Source organism: Aotus nancymaae, unplaced genomic scaffold, assembly GCF_030222135.1.
Source record: "Aotus nancymaae isolate 86718 unplaced genomic scaffold, 86718_ANA_hifiasm-v0.15.2.pri h1tg000028l, whole genome shotgun sequence".
NCBI lineage: Eukaryota > Metazoa > Chordata > Mammalia > Primates > Aotidae > Aotus > Aotus nancymaae.
Window position 1 is genome coordinate 6,330,659 of NW_026988441.1, and position 15,537 is coordinate 6,346,195.

At 51.5% G+C, this 15,537-nt stretch overlaps 1 protein-coding gene across 2 annotated transcripts in view; it reads left to right on the forward strand.

Annotated features, from left to right (window-relative positions):
* The window catches only part of GYS1 (glycogen synthase 1), a 28,076-nt gene extending 13,180 nt beyond the window's left edge, over positions 1-14,896 (forward strand). For both annotated transcript variants that reach the window (XM_021668618.2, XM_021668619.2), the window contains 9 exons: positions 709-815; positions 4,877-4,936; positions 5,031-5,109; positions 8,023-8,136; positions 8,416-8,542; positions 12,034-12,129; positions 12,349-12,512; positions 13,194-13,274; positions 13,436-14,896. In XM_021668618.2, coding sequence (XP_021524293.1) covers positions 709-815; positions 4,877-4,936; positions 5,031-5,109; positions 8,023-8,136; positions 8,416-8,542; positions 12,034-12,129; positions 12,349-12,512; positions 13,194-13,274; positions 13,436-13,759 — 1,152 coding nt within the window. In that variant the 3' untranslated portion in view covers positions 13,760-14,896. The remainder of the gene's footprint in view (positions 1-708; positions 816-4,876; positions 4,937-5,030; positions 5,110-8,022; positions 8,137-8,415; positions 8,543-12,033; positions 12,130-12,348; positions 12,513-13,193; positions 13,275-13,435) is intronic.
* The last annotated feature ends 641 nt before the right edge of the window (positions 14,897-15,537 follow it).

Consider the following 15,537-nt stretch of genomic DNA (forward strand, 5'->3'; position numbering starts at 1 on the left):
AGACACCCAGGCCAGGTGCAGTGGCTCACACCTGTAATCCCAGCACTTTGGGAGGCCGAGGTAGGTGGATCACGAGGTCAGCAGTTCGAGACCAGCCTGACCAACATGGTGAAAACCCGTATTTACTGAAAATACAAAAATTAGCCAGGTGTGGTGGCATGTGCCTATAATACCAGCTACTCAGGAGGCTGAGGCAGGAGAATCTCTTGAACCTGGGAGGTGGAGGTTGCGGTGAGCTGAGATCACACCACTGCACTCCAGCCTGGGGAACAGAGCAAGAATTCGTCTCAAAAAAAATAAAATAAAATAAAATAACTAGAACAGAGACCCAGGAAGCCAGGAAGATGGAGTAGGAAAACCCCCGTGTGTGGTGGGGGCCATGAAGGGAGTATAGAGACCCAGACAGGTCAGAGTCCAAGTGGGGACTGTCCTGTAATTCTTTTTTTTTTTTTTTTTTTTTTTATTATTTTTTAAAGACGGGGTTTCACCATGTTGGTCAGGCTGGTCTTGAACTCCTGACCTCAGGTGATCCACCCGCCTTGGCCTCCAAAGTGCTTGGATTACAGGCGTGAGCCACCACGCCCGGCCTATCCTGTAATTCTTGACAGGAAGGGGTATGGCAGGGTCCCAATGGTCTTGGCAGAAAGGCTGGCTGGTCCCAGGCTTCCCCACGTGATCATGACCTCCCCCTTCTTTCTTTCTGCTCAGGTGAACGGCAGCGAGCAGACAGTGGTTGCCTTCTTCATCATGCCGGCGCGGACCAACAATTTCAACGTGGAAACCCTCAAAGGCCAGGCCGTGCGCAAGCAGCTTTGGTCAGCAGACCTCGGCTCAGGACCCCTGCCCAGCCCACTCACAGCTGTGTGCTTTGGGTCCTGTGTTTCTCCTAGAATCTCAGTCTTTTTTTTTTTTTTTTTTTGAGATGGAGTCTCTCTCTGTCGACCAGGCTGGAGTGCAGTGGTGTGATCTTGGCTCACTTCAACCACCGCCTCCCAGGTTCAAGCAATTCTCCTGCCTCAGCCTCCCACGTAGCTGGGAATTCAGGCACCCACTACCACACTAGGCTAATTTTTGTATGATTTAGTAGAGACAGGGTTTCACCATGTTGGCCAGGCTGCCCTTGAACTCCTGAGCTCAAGCAATCCACCTGCCTTGGCCTCCCAGAGTGCTGGGGTTATACGCTTGAGCCACCACGCCCAGCCCTCGGGCCTCAGTTTTGTCATCTGTAACATGATCAACCTGTCCCAGTGATTCCCAGCAAAGTCACTTCCTTGCGACATCTCCAGCTCGAGGGCAGTAAGAGGCACGGGCAAGAAATGTGTGACAGTGCGACCAGGGCTCTGATACCAGCCCAGTGAGATTCCACTCACGCCACCCACCCTCACTGGCTTGCTCAGTTTAGGCAAACCGCTGTCCCTGTCTGAACCTCAGTTTATTTTTCTTTGCTTTTTTTTTTCTTTGCCAGGGAGGAGACGAAGTCTCGCTCTGTCACCCAGGCTGGAGTGCAATGGTGTGATCTCGGCTCACTGCAACCTCCGCCACCCAAGTAGCTGGATACGGGCACACACTACCACACCTGGCTAATTTTTGTATTTTTTGTAGAGACAGGGTTTCACCATGTTGGCCAGGATGGTCTTGATCTCTTTACCTTGTGATCTGCCCACCTTGGCCTTCCAAAGTGCTGGGATTACAGATGTGAGCCACTGCGCCTGTAATCCCTCTTTTTTTTTTTCTTTTGAGATGGAGTCTTGCTCTGTCACCCAGGCTGCTGTGCAATGGTGCAATGTCAGCTCACTGCAACCTCCACCTCCCAGGTTCAAGCGATTCTCCTGCCTCAGTCTCCTGAGTAGCTGGGATTACAGGCACTTGCCACCACACCCAAGTAATTTTTTTGTATATTTAGTAGAGACAGGGTTTCATCATGTTGGCCAGGCTGGTCTCAAACTCCTGACCTCAGGTGATCTGCCCACCTTGGCCTCCCACAGTGCTGGGATTACAGGCATTAGCCACTGTGCCCAGCCCAGTTTTTTTCTTTTCTCTGATTTTTTTTCTGTCGCCCAGGCTGGAGTGCAGTGGCGTGATCTCAGCTCACTGCAACCTCATTGAGCCTCTACTACTTACCAGGCACTCTTCCAGGTCCAGGAAATACAACTATGAACCAGAAAAATAAGATCCCTTTCCTCATAGAACTTGCATTCTAGAAAATCATGTAGACAGAATTTATTTTCAGGCAAAAGTAAAGCAGGATTGGAATATGAGACAGGGCTGTCGGGAGAGGCCACATTGAGAAAATGTTATGGGGCAGAGAGGAGGAAAGGTCATGACAGAGCAAGCCCTGTGGGTATCTGGAGAACAGCAAATGCGAAGGCCCTGGGCATGTTTCAGATGCGGTGAGGGGCCAGGCGAGGTGGCTCACGCCTGTAATCCCAGCACTTTGGGAGGCCGAGGCAGCAGATCACGAGGTCAGGCGTTCGAGACCAGCCTGGCCAGCATGATGAAACCCCATCTCTACTAAAAATACAAACAATTAGCTGGGTGTGGTGGCTCACACCTGTAATCCCAGCACTTTGGGAGGCCGAGGTGGATAGATCACCTGAGGACAGGAGTTGAAGACCAGCCTGGCTAACATGGTGAAACCCCTTCTCTACTAAAAGTACAAAAATTAACTGGGCGTGGTGACACACATCTGTAATCCCAGCTACTTGGGAAGCTGAGGCAGGAGAATCCCTTGAACCTGGAAGGCAGAGGTTATAGTGAGCCTAGATCACACCACTGCACTCCAGCATGGGCGACAGAGCAAGACTCCATCTCAAAAAAAGAAAAAGAAAGAAAGAGCCTGGGCACGGTGGCTCACACCTGTAATCCCAGCACTTTGGGAGGCTGAGGAGGGCGGATCACCTGAGGTCAGGAGTTCGAGACCAGCCCGGTCAACATGGTGAAACCCCATCTGTACTAAAAATATAAAATTAGTTAGATGTGGTGGTGTGCGCTTGTAATTGCAGCTATTCAGGAGGCTGAGGCAGGAGAATTGCTTGTACCCAGGAAGTGGCTGAGATTATGCCACTGCACTCTAGCCTGGGCGACAGAGCAAGACTCTGCTCTGTCTCAAAAAAAAAAAAAAGAAAGAAAGAAAAGGAAGAAAAATAAATGAATAAATGAGGCCAGCGCTATGAGAGGATTTTGGTTTTTTTTAGTTGGAGTTTCACTCTTGTTGTCCAGGCTGGAGTGCAATGGCACGATCTCAACTCACCGCAACCTCTGCCTCTTGGGTTCAAGCAATTCTCTTGCCTCAGCCTCCCCAGAGCTGGAATTACAGGCGTGCACCACCATGCCCAGCTAATTTTGTATTTTTAGTAGAGATGGGGTTTCTCCATGTTGATCAGGCTGGTCTCGAACTTCCGACCTCAGGTGATCTGCCCTCCTCTGTCTCCCAAAGTGCTGGGATTACAGGCATGGGCCACCGTACCTGGCCTGGGAGGATTTTAAGTAGAGGAGTGATGATCAGGCTGTCCTGTGACACTGCTAGCTTTACTTGTGTGCCTAAAGGGTCATTCTCAGAATCTTCTGTTCTTTTCGTATAAGATGGGGCTTAGAATTGCCACCTGCAGGACAAGGACAAGTCCTAATAATAGCTGACATTTCTGGAAGGCTGGCTATGTGTACTTTTTGGCATGACATCACTGGGTCCTCATTGCATACCTCTGAGGTCGATTCTATTTTCATCCTCGTCTGAAAGATGAGTCACTGAAGTCAGAGAGGGAAGGCCACCTGTCCCTGACCACACAGCTGATGTCAGGCACGTGGGATCTCAGCCTTCCAGGGCCTGCCGCCTGGGTCCCCATCCTACAGCCGGGAGGCCCCAGGGTACGGCTTCCCTGCTCAGACGTGTTTCCTTTCTACCCTAGAAATCTAACAGTAGCTGGGCCTGGTGGCTCACACCTGTAATCTCAGTACTTTGAGAGGCCAAGGTGGGTGGATTACCAGAGGTCAGGAGTTCGAGATCAGCCTGGCTAACATGGTGAAAGAAATCCCGTCTCTACTAAGAATACAAAAATTAGCTGGGTGTGATGGTGGGTGCCTGTAATTCCAGTTACTTGAGAGGCTGAGGCAGGAGAATGCTTGAACCTGGGAGGCAGAGGCTGCAGTGAGCCAAGAACACACCACTGCATTACAGCCTGGGCGACAGAGTGAGACTCTTTCTCAAAAAAATAAAATAAAATAGGGCCAGGTGCGGTGGCTCACATCTGTAATCCCAGCACTTTGGGAGGCTGAGGAGGGTGGATCACAAGGTCAGGAGTTCGAGACCAGCCTGGCCAACATGATGAAACCCCATCTCTACTAAAGATAGAAAAAATTAGCTGGGCGTGGTGGTGGATGCCTGTAATTCCAGCTACTCAGAAGCCGAGGCAGAATTGCTTGAACCTGGGAGGCGGAGGTTGTAGTGAGCCAAGATCTCGCCATTGCACTCCAGCAAGACTTTGTCTCAAAAAAAAGGAAAAAAAGGCCAGGCGCGGTGAGTCATGCCTGTAACCTAGCACTTTGGGAGGCTGAGGTGGGCAGATCACAAGGTCAGTAGATTAAGACCATCCTGGCCAACATGGTGAAACACCGTCTCTACTAAGAAATATAAAAATTAGCTGGGCATGGTGGCGGGTGCCTGTAGTCCCAGCTATTCAGGAGGCTGAGGCAGGAGAATCACTTGAACCCAGGAGGCAGAGGTTGCAGTGAGCAGGATGGTTCCACTGCACTCGAGCCTGGCAACAGAGCCAGACTCCGTCTCAAAAAGATAAAAAGAAAATAAAACAAATAAACTAAAGAAGCCTAACAGTCGATGGCAGCTGCGGTGTATGTGACGCTGTTGCTCTGCTTCCTCCAGGGACACGGCCAACACCGTGAAGGAAAAGTTCGGGAGGAAGCTTTACGAATCCTTGCTGGTGTGAGTGCCCCGCCCTCAGCCCTGTGCCCTCCTAGGCCCTGACTAACCCTCTCATCACTCGGTTCTCACTTGCATGCCCCTGCTCGCCTTGCAGTGGGAGCCTTCCGGACATGAACAAGATGCTGGATAAGGAAGATTTCACCATGATGAAGAGAGCTATCTTTGCCACGCAGGTATGGATGGGCCCTCTGTGCAGAGAGATGGTCGTTCTCGGCAGCCCCAGAGGCAGCTTGCCACACCACCTCAGACCCCCAAGATTGCTGGGAGTGCTGCTTTCTCCTGAAGACCTTTATTAAGGGATCTATTCTAAGGTCCACAGAAGGGTGTGTGCTTATTGGTAGAACTTCAATTCCCAGAGGCACTTAGGACGGGCAGTTTTCTGTGGCTTATTCTGCCAAGGGGGTTGCTGGGAGTTGTGGTTTCTCTGGGACTCTGGAATCAATGAGCAAAGGGAAGTGTCCTTCCCTTTCCCTTTCCTTTCTTCTTTCCTTCTTTCTTTCAACAGAGTCTCGCTCTGTCACCCAGGCGGGAGTGCAGTAGCATGATCTCAGCTGACTGCAACCTCTGCCTCCTGGGTTCAGGAGATTCTCCTGCCTCAGCTTCCCAGGTAGCTGGGATTACAGGAGCCTCCCACCACCCCCAGCTAATTTTTGTATTTTTAGTAGAGACGGGGTTTCGCCGTGTTGGCGAGGCTGATCTCAAACTCCTGACCTCAAGTGATCTGCCTGCCTTAGCCTCCCAAAATGCTGGGATTACAGGTGTGAGTCACTGTTCCCAGCCCAAAGGGAAATTTGAAAGGAAGTGTAGAAAGTTGGCTGGAAGGCTGTAGGGAGCTATGATTATGCCACTGCACTCCAGCCTGGGCGACAGAGCGAGATTGACACATAAACACACCCCCCACACACACACACACACACACGAAAGAGGAAAAAGAAAGAAAAGACAGCTGTAAAAGAATTACACCCTTGCCGAGCGAGAATATACACCTTGCTGGGTGAGGTGGCTCATGCCTGTAATCCTAGCACTTTGGTAGGTCAAGGCAGGCAGATCATAAGGAAAAGAGATGGAGACCATCCTGGCCAACATAGTGAAACCCCATCTCTACTAACAATACAAAAATTAGCCGAGGGCGGTAGCGCGCGCCGGTAATCCCAGCTACTCAGGAGGCTGAGGCAGGAGAATCACTCGAACTTGGGGGGCGGAGGTTACAGTGAGCCGAGATCGCGCCATTGAACTCCAGCCCGGGTGACAGAGCAAGACTCCATCTAAAAAAAAAAAAAAGAATTGCAACTCCCAGCTTTCTTTCGACCTTGCTGCACACAGCTCCACCTCAGCCCCTAAAATTGCTGGTACTGGTTTTGGGACAGAGTCAGGAGGTGAGCAAAAACACCCAGCTTTCTCCAGAAAACATTGCGAACTCTCAAGAGCTGCAGTTTCTTACTCCAAAGCCTGTGTGTTGGTCCCCAGACACCGCTGGGAATTGTAGCTGCTTTAGATTCCTAACTTCAGAGAGAATTGGCATTTATAAAACGAGAACTACAACTCCCAGCAGGCCCTGCTGACCTTCTGGGGTAGTGACTCTTCCCTTGTCCAGAGGCTTCTGGGAGTTACAGTTCTTTAATTCTCTGGGGTCCAAGGGACTAAAGTACTTGTGATCTACATTGCTGAGCCATTTCCTGGGAAATGGAAACCTAGACCACTAAGCTGTACAAACAAAACGTGAACTGCTTTTGGCTCATCTATAATTTCCAATAGTACCTAAGACACCCCGCCTTATTATGAATGTTTCTGCCACGGGGCTGCTGGGAGTTGTAGTTTCTCGGGCCCCTAGACTAAATAGAGTGACGGTAAGTAAAACCTTTAATGAGGTATGATGGAACAGTTGCAAAGAACTATACACCCCAGTAGTCCCCAGGGCTTTCTATCACACTAGCTCTGTCTTGCTCCAGTGACTCTTGGAAATTGTGATTTCTTTGAGCCTCTGTTAGGGTTTGTGGATTTTCATAAGGAAACTACAATTCCCAGCAGTCTCCAAAACTTGCCGCCATATTGGCACAGTCTCCACCCCCATTGGCTGGGGATAGTTACACTTCCCTTTGGTTTCTTTAATGATAGAGTCAAGAGTACAGAACGAGATAACTACAGCTCCTCAAAGTCCTTGGAAGTAAGGGGGGTGTTAACACTGGCTTTGCCTCAAAGACAGCTGGGAATTGTAGTTCTTTTAAGCTCATGGCGCTTAAGGGAAAGGAAACCTTTACAGGCCAGGTGTGGTGGCTCACGTCTGTAATCCCAGCACTTTGGGAGGTCGAGATGGGTGCATTGCTTGAGCCCAAGGATTCGAGACCAGCCTCGAACATCAAATATTGAAATCCCATCTTTATATAAAAAAAAATTTTTTTTTAATGAGGCTGAGTGCGGTGGCTTATGCCTGTAATCCCAGCACTTTGGGAGGCCAAGGCAGGTGGATCACTTGAGATCAGGCGTTAGAAACCAGCCTGACCAACATGGTGAAACCCCATCCCTAAAAAAAAAGAAAGAAAGAAAGAAAGAAAGAAAGAAAAAAGAGAGAGAGCCGGGAGCAGTGGCTTTTGCCTGTAATCTCAACACTTTGGGAGGCTGAGGTGGGCAGATCATGAGGTTAGGAGTTTGAGACCAGCCTGGTCAGCATGGTGAAATCCCGTCTCTACTAAAAATACAAAAAATTAGCCAGGGATGGTGGCATGCTCCCGTAATCTCACCTACCCAGGAGGCTGAGGCAGGAGAATTGCTTGAACCCAGGAGGCAGAGGTTGCAGTGAGCTGAGATCGTGCCATTGCACTCTAGCCTGGGCAACAGAGAGAGATTCTGTCTCAAGAAAAAAAGAAAGAGAAGGAAAAGAAAGAAAAAGAAGAAAGAGAGAACACCTTTACGGGTTTTACTAGAGCCTAGTGGGGATCCACAGCACCTGGTAATCACTTGGGTTTATGGCTGCACAGCCTGGGCACTTGTGGTCTCCTGGGCTCCCCCAGGGTCTCAGCATGGCTCATGGGGAAGTAGGGAGCCCCTGTAACTTCCATGACCCCCTACCCTTCTTGTGGCTCCTACAGCGGCAGTCCTTCCCCCCTGTGTGCACCCACAATATGCTGGACGACTCCTCAGACCCCATCCTGACCACCATCCGCCGAATTGGCCTCTTCAACAGCAGTGCCGACAGGGTGAAGGTGAAGGCATTGGCCAGGGCTGGGTTGGGCACAGCAGAGGGAAGGGGTTGGGTCCTTGGCCTCACACACTCCATTCCCCCATATGTTTTATCAGATGCATTGCTATGTTTAGGAAGAACCCTGGCTTCTGAGGCAAACAGACTTGGGTTTGAACATGGGTCCTGCCAAACACATGCTGTGTGATGTTAGACAAGCTTCTTACCCTCTCTGGGACACCTTGGGATCTCAGGGCTTAGCTAAATAAAGTGCTTGGGCTGAGCCCTTCTTTTTCACTATCAGGTGATTTTCCACCCGGAGTTCCTCTCCTCCACAAGCCCCCTGCTCCCTGTGGACTATGAGGAGTTTGTCCGTGGCTGTCACCTTGGGGTCTTCCCCTCCTACTATGAACCTTGGGGCTACACGCCGGGTGAGTGTAGTGGGTAGGGGACGGCGTGGTCATGGGGTTAGTGAGATCTCACATGTCCTGGGGCATGGCACTGGGCTTCTCTGAATCTGTTTCCTGCTTTGCAAAACAAGAACGATGGTGATAATCGTTCTGCTGCAGCACGGCTTGTGTGACATGGTAGCTCATGTACTGAGAAACTAGAAGGCTGAGCTGTTTTTGTTTGTTTGTTTGTTTGTTTGTTTTTGAGACTGCATCTCACTCTGCTGCTCGGGCTGGAGTGCAATGGCATGCGGCTCACTGCAACTTTCACCTCCCGGGTTCAAGCGATTCTCCTGCCTCAGTCTCCCTAGTAGCTGGGACTACTGGCACCCGCCACCACGCCTGGCTAACTTTTGTATTTTTGGTAGAGACGGGGTTTCACCACATTGGCCAGGCTGGTCTCGAACTCCTGACCTCGTGATCCACCTGCCTCGGCCTCCCAAAGTGCTGGGATTACAGGCGTGAGCCACTGCGCCTGGCCAAAGGCTGAGTTTTGAGGACGAGTTAGTGTCAAATGGATGTCACAGTTCACACTGATTTCTCCAGGGCCTGGGTATTTGGATCCCCAAATAGCAGCAACCAAATGCACAATCCTCACACACAGCTGAGAGTGGCCAAGTCTCCTCCCAAGCCATGCGCGGTGCCCGTCAACTCCACCTTCCTGTTTGTTCACGTTAGCCAATGTTTCTAAAGCTAGATTAAGTGCTATTTCCTAGTTTATTTTAGTAATTTAACAAGTCTTGCAAACTGTGCTTGTGTGATAATTAGGAATCATGTGGTCAGCCCCAATTCTCTTTTTCCCATACTTTTTTTTTCTTTTGGAGACCAAGTCTCGCTCTTGTCCCCCAGGCTGGAGTGCAATGCCATGATCTCACCTCTGCATCCTGGGTTCAAGCGATTCTCCTGCCTCGGCCTCCCAAGTAGCTGGGATTATAGGCACCGGCCACCACACCAGGCTAAATTTTGTATTTTTAGTAGAGACGGGGTTTCCTCATGTTTGCCAGGCTGGTCTCGAACTCCTGACCTCAGGCAATCCACCTGCCTTGGCCTCCCAAAGTGCTGGGATTACAGGCGTGAGTCACCAAGCCCGGCCAGCCTTGTTTTATAGATAGATTGATCGATAGATAGTCTATTTTGACATTGCTATTAAAAAAAATCCGAGTCTGGGTAATTTATAACAGAAAAAGGTTTTTTTGTTTGTTTGTTTTTGAGACAGAGTCTCGCTCTGTTGCCCAGGCTGGAGTGCAGTGGCGCGATCTCGGCTCACTCCAACCTCCACCTCCTCAGTTCAAGTAATTCTCCTGCCTCAGCCACCTGAGTAGCTAGGATTACAGGCCCCTGCCACCACACCTGGCTAAGTTTTTGTATTTTTAATAGAGATGGGGTTTCACTGTGTTGGTCAGGCTGGTCTCAAATGCCTGACTTAGTGACCCACCCGCCTCGGCTTCCCAAAGTGCTGGGTTTACAGGCGAGAGCCGCCGCATCTGTCCAACGGAAAGAGGTTTAATTGACTCACAGTTCCACATGGCTGGGGAGGTCTCAGGGAACTCACAGTCATGGCAGAAGCGGAAGCAAGGACCTCCTTCTCATGGTGGCGGTCGAGAGAAGTGTGTGAAGGTGCAAGAAAAACCACCATTTACAAAACCATGAGATCTCGCGAGATTTCACTCACTATCGTGAGAACAGCAGGGAGGACCCACCCCCATAATCCAGTGATTTTCCTCCCTTGACACGTGGGGCTTACATTTGGAGATGAAATTTGGGTGGGGATACAGAAACCGTACCATACATGTCTATTTAATGCTTTTTACTGTTTATTTGTTTGTTTTTTGAGATGGGGGTATTACTATGTTGCCCAGGCTGACCTGGAACTCCTAGGCTCGGGTGATGCTCCTGCCTCAGCCTGAGTCTCTGCCATTACAGGTGCGCTCCACTATGCCCGACAGACCTATTGTATTTAGTGCCTACTTTTGCAGTTTACAGAGGTTTTTAGGAACATTTATATAAAAATTATAGGTCAGGCCGGGCGCGGTGGCTCACGCCCTGTAATCCCAGCACTTTGGGAGGCCGAGGCGGGTGGATCACGAGGTCAAGAGATCGAGACCATCCTGGTCAACATGGTGAAACCCCATCTCTACTAAAAATACAAAAAAAATTAGCCAAGCGTGGTGGCGCATACCTGTAATCCCAGCTCCTTGGGAGATTGAGGTGGGAGAATCACTTGAACCTGAGAGGTGGAGGTTGCAGTGAGCTGAGATCGTGCCACTGCACTCTAGCCTGGGTGAGAGAATCAGACCCTGTCTCAAAAAAAAAAAAAAAAAAAAAAGAATTACAGGTCAGAAGCAGTGGCTCACATCTATAATCCTAGCACCTTGGAAGGCTGAGATGCGAGTATAGCTTGAGCCCAGGAGTTCAAGACCAGCTTGGATAACATGGTGAGACTCTGTCTCTACAAACGGTTTATTTTTATTTTTATTTTTTAAAATCAGCCAGGCGTAGTGTTGTGTGCTTGTAGTCCCAGCTGCTCAGGTGGCTGAGGTGGGAGGATTGCTTGAACCTAGGAGGTCCAGGCTGCAGTGAGCTATGAGCAAGCCACTCTTCTCCAGCTTGGGTGACAAAGTGAGACCTTGTCTCAAAAAAAAAAGCATTGGGCTGGGTGGGGTGGCTCACACCTGTATCCCACCACTTTGGGAAGCCAAGATGAGTGGATCACCTGAAGTAGGGAGTTCGAGACCAGCCTGCCCAACATGGTGAAACTCTGTATCTACTAAAAGTACAATAATTAGCAGGGCATGGTGGCGTGCGCCTGTAGTCTGAGGTACTCTCAGGCAGCTGAGGCATGAGAATTGCTTGAACCCAGGAGGCAGAGGTTGCAGTGAGCCGAGATTGTACCACTGCCCTACAACTTGGGTGACAGAGTGAAACCCTGTCTCAAAAAAAAAAAAGCATAAAAATCCGTCAAGAAATTATAATACATCCCTTGAACTATTTCTCAAGGTTGTTAAAGGTATTAAAACATAGTAGATGCTCTGTACACAGGGACACTAATAATGAGAGGTCTTATCTGATCCCCCATCAAAATAGACCAAATCTGTACAAAATACTGGCACAGAAAGTATCTTACATGTTGTGACAATTAAGTAAAATGATGGACCTTGGCCCATTTCCACAGGTTGTGAGAGTTAAGTCAAATGGACATTGGGACGCCCAATAAATTAGCATCCTTATCTCCCAACTATAGACTTTCCCACATCCCGAGTTCTTGGAGCGGGTAATTATCTTTTCGAGCCTCTTAGCGGCCCCGCTGAGAAATAGGGAAAGGCACAGCTTGGTTGTGGGGGCTCCGCGACGCTCCGCAGAGCGCCTGGCACTTGGTGCAGGAGCCAGTAGAGGGCGCTGTGGAGGCTTCTATTGCGATTAAGACGGTAGGAGGTGGGGGAAGCTAAGTGGGTCTCTCTCGCGGCTTCCCGCAGCTGAGTGCACGGTTATGGGCATCCCCAGTATCTCCACCAATCTCTCCGGCTTTGGCTGCTTCATGGAGGAACACATCGCAGACCCCTCAGCCTACGGTCAGCACCCAGGCCCCTGAGGATTCCAGAAGGGGGCTTGAGAACAGGGGATTGAGACCCTTGGATCCTGGGAAGGAGGAGCATGCACCCTTGGGACCCGGGGGCACCAGGAAATGGGGTGGGCTCTCGGGCCCCTGGGAGGGGAGGCGTCCTGGTGCCACAGAGTCCTGGAGACAATGAAGATTTCCCCAGGACGTTTTCTGAACCTGGCCTCCACAGGCATCTACATTCTGGACCGGCGGTTCCGCAGCCTAGATGATTCCTGCTCGCAGCTCACCTCCTTCCTCTACAGCTTCTGTCAGCAGAGCCGGCGGCAGCGTATCATCCAGCGGAACCGCACAGAGCGCCTCTCCGACCTTCTGGACTGGAAATACCTAGGCCGGGTAGGACCCCCCTTCTTACTGTCTAGTGGCAAATCAGCCGCTCCTGGCTCTGGGTCTTTGGTGCAGGGTGAAGGTTCTCGTCCCACTTGTGACAGTTGCTGTCTCTTTAAGCAATGAACCAGGCTGATCGAGGTGGTGGCTCATGCCTGTAATCCCAGCAGGGAGGATCGTTTGAACTCAGGAGTTAAGAGACCAACTTGGGCCACACAGTGATTTCTACTAAAAATTTTAAAAAATCAGCCGAGCGTGGTGGTGCGTGACTGTGGTCTCAGCTACCGGGGGAGGCTGAGATGGTAGGGTCGCTTGAGCTTCGGAGGTTGAGCTTTAATCAACCCCACTACACTCCATCCTGGGTAACGGCAAAACCCTTTTAAAGAAAAAAAAAAAAGGAAGAACATTGATCAGGAATTCTCATTTGCATAAGGCCGTGGCCAAAGAGGTGCCTGACTTGAGAATTCGGCCCCTGTTCGAGGACTGTGGCTCAGAAACTGTCTATTCACAGCTCTGCTTATCTACATAAGGGGTGGCGCCAGATGGATCATTTGCATAGGGGCAGGCTCAACGGTGCCACAGTGTGCTCATCTGCATAAAGGGTGTGGCCAGGACTCACCACCCCCATCATCTGCCTGGGGGTGGGGCCTGGGTCTCACGTCCTCTGCCCCCTCCCCTCCTTTCCCCTAGTACTACATGTCCGCACGACACATGGCGCTGTCCAAGGCCTTTCCAGAGCACTTCACCTACGAGCCCAACGAGGCGGATGCGGTGAGTGGACCCTGGATTTCTGCTTAGCCAGGAGCTAAAGGGGTGGGCTTGGGTGGGATGGGGGTCCCTCCCGGAGTGGGAAGGCCTCGAGGTGGCTGGAAGCCTGGGTGGGACTGAGGTCCTCAGCTCACTCTGGTTTGTACCCAAATCCCCGTGTGCAGACCCAGGGGTACCGCTACCCACGCCCAGCCTCGGTGCCACCGTCGCCCTCGCTGTCACGACACTCCAGCCCGCACCAAAGCGAGGACGAGGAGGATCCCCGGAACGGGCCGCTGGAGGAAGACGGCGAGCGCTACGATGAGGACGAGGAGGCCGCCAAGGACCGGCGCAACATCCGTGCACCAGAGTGGCCGCGCCGCGCCTCCTGCACCTCCTCCACCAGCGGGAGCAAGCGTAACTCTGTGGACACGGTCACCTCCAGCTCGCTCAGCACCCCCAGCGAGCCCCTCAGCCCCACCAGCTCCCTGGGCGAGGAGCGCAACTAAGTCCCCCCCACCACACTCCCCGCCTGTCCTGCCTCCCTGCTCCAGAGAGAGGATGCAGAAGGGCGCTGCTCCTAAACCCCCGCTCCAGATCCGCACTGGGCGTGGTCCCACAGGCCCCTCACCCAGTCCGCCAAACACTCCAGCCCCTCCAGCTCCACTTTCCGAGTTCCTGCACTCCAGAGTCCACAAAGCCGTGCCTTTCTCTGGTTCCAGAATGCATAAGCCGCGCCCTGGAGTCCCCGGGGCCTGGACTGCTTCCCGGAGGCCAGGAATCTGCCGTTACTCTGCCGTGGTGCCAGAGGTTTTAGGAAACCTGGCATGGTGCTTTCGGGTCTGGGGCTCCAAGAGCCCCCATGTGGCTTGCAAATTCTACAGCTTACAGAGCAGCCGCCCTCCAGCAAGTGCTGGAAACCACGTGGTGTCCCTGCTCATGGAGGAATCAAGTCCAGAGCCAGGGCGCTTTCAGAGTTTGAAGGTAACCGAGAGAAGATGGTCCTCCATCTCAACTCCAGAACTTGGGCTCTGGGATGGGCTTGTGTTCTAGACCTCCCTGGCCTGTCTGGCGCTGCCTAGAGGATCCCTCCATCTGCCTCCTGTCTTCCTCTACACTTTGGCCCAGCCAGAGATGGCAAAACCCCTTGGCTGCTCAATCTTTCCGGAGGGCACACAGTCTTGGTCCAGATGCCTTCCTACCTTTCTGGCCTTTTCTGGACCAGATCCTACTCCTCCTTTCTAAATCTAAAATCTCCCTCCAGGGAATGTGCCTGCAGAGGACTGAGCTGGCTGGCTGTCCCCCGCCCCCAACCTGGCTTATTCCCAACTGCTCATCCCACTGTGAAACCACTGGGTTCTAGGTCCTGCCTTCTAGATCTGGAACCTTCCCAGTCTGCTGCATACTGGTCCCTTTCTCATGATCCGGAACTGAGGTCACTGGGTTCCAGAACCCCCACATTTACCTTGAAGCTCTTCCATCCCCAGACTGTGCCCTGCCTCCAGCTTTGGTGAAAGAGAGGACCCCTCACGTGTGCTGTGCTGTGTCTGCACTGCTTGGTTCTGCAGTTGGGAGGGGAGGGCAGGAGGGGTGTGATTGGAGTGTGTCCGGAGATGAGATGAAAAAAATACATCTATATTTAAGAATCCCAGGCGTGATTGGACATGAACACTTGGTGGGCCTGGCTCTGACGTGCCCCCAACCCCACCCCGTCCCGGGTGTGAGCTCATCTTCCTATTCTAGAGAGACTTGGATTGCTGTTCTAAAATTCCAGTGTCATGCTCGGAAGGTATTTCTGATTGCTTACTTGGGACTTGATTTGCAAGTGGCAAAAATTAGGCTTAAGACATCTTTGGGCCGGGCGCGGTGGCTCACGCCTGTAATAGCAACACTTTGGGAGGCTGAGGCGGGTGGATCACGAGGTCAAGAGATCAAGACCATCCTGGCCAACATGGTGAAACCCCATCTCTACTAAAAATACAAAAAAAATTAGCTGGGTATGGCAGCTCACTCCTGTAGTCCCAGCTACTCGGGAGGCTGACACAGGAGAATCGCCTGAAACCGGGAGGCAGAGGTTACAGTGAGCCGAGATCGCACCACTGCATTCCAGCCTGGGCAACACGAGCAAAACTCTGTCTCAAAAAAAAAAAAGAAAGACATAAAGGGGCTTTGTGGCTGGGAGGAAGATCTATAGGCCAGCCATGAACTTGTGAACCTTGTGTAGCTTTGTGGGTTTTTTTGTTTGTTTGAGATTGTCGCTTGCCTTTCCCCCGGGCTGGAGTGCAGT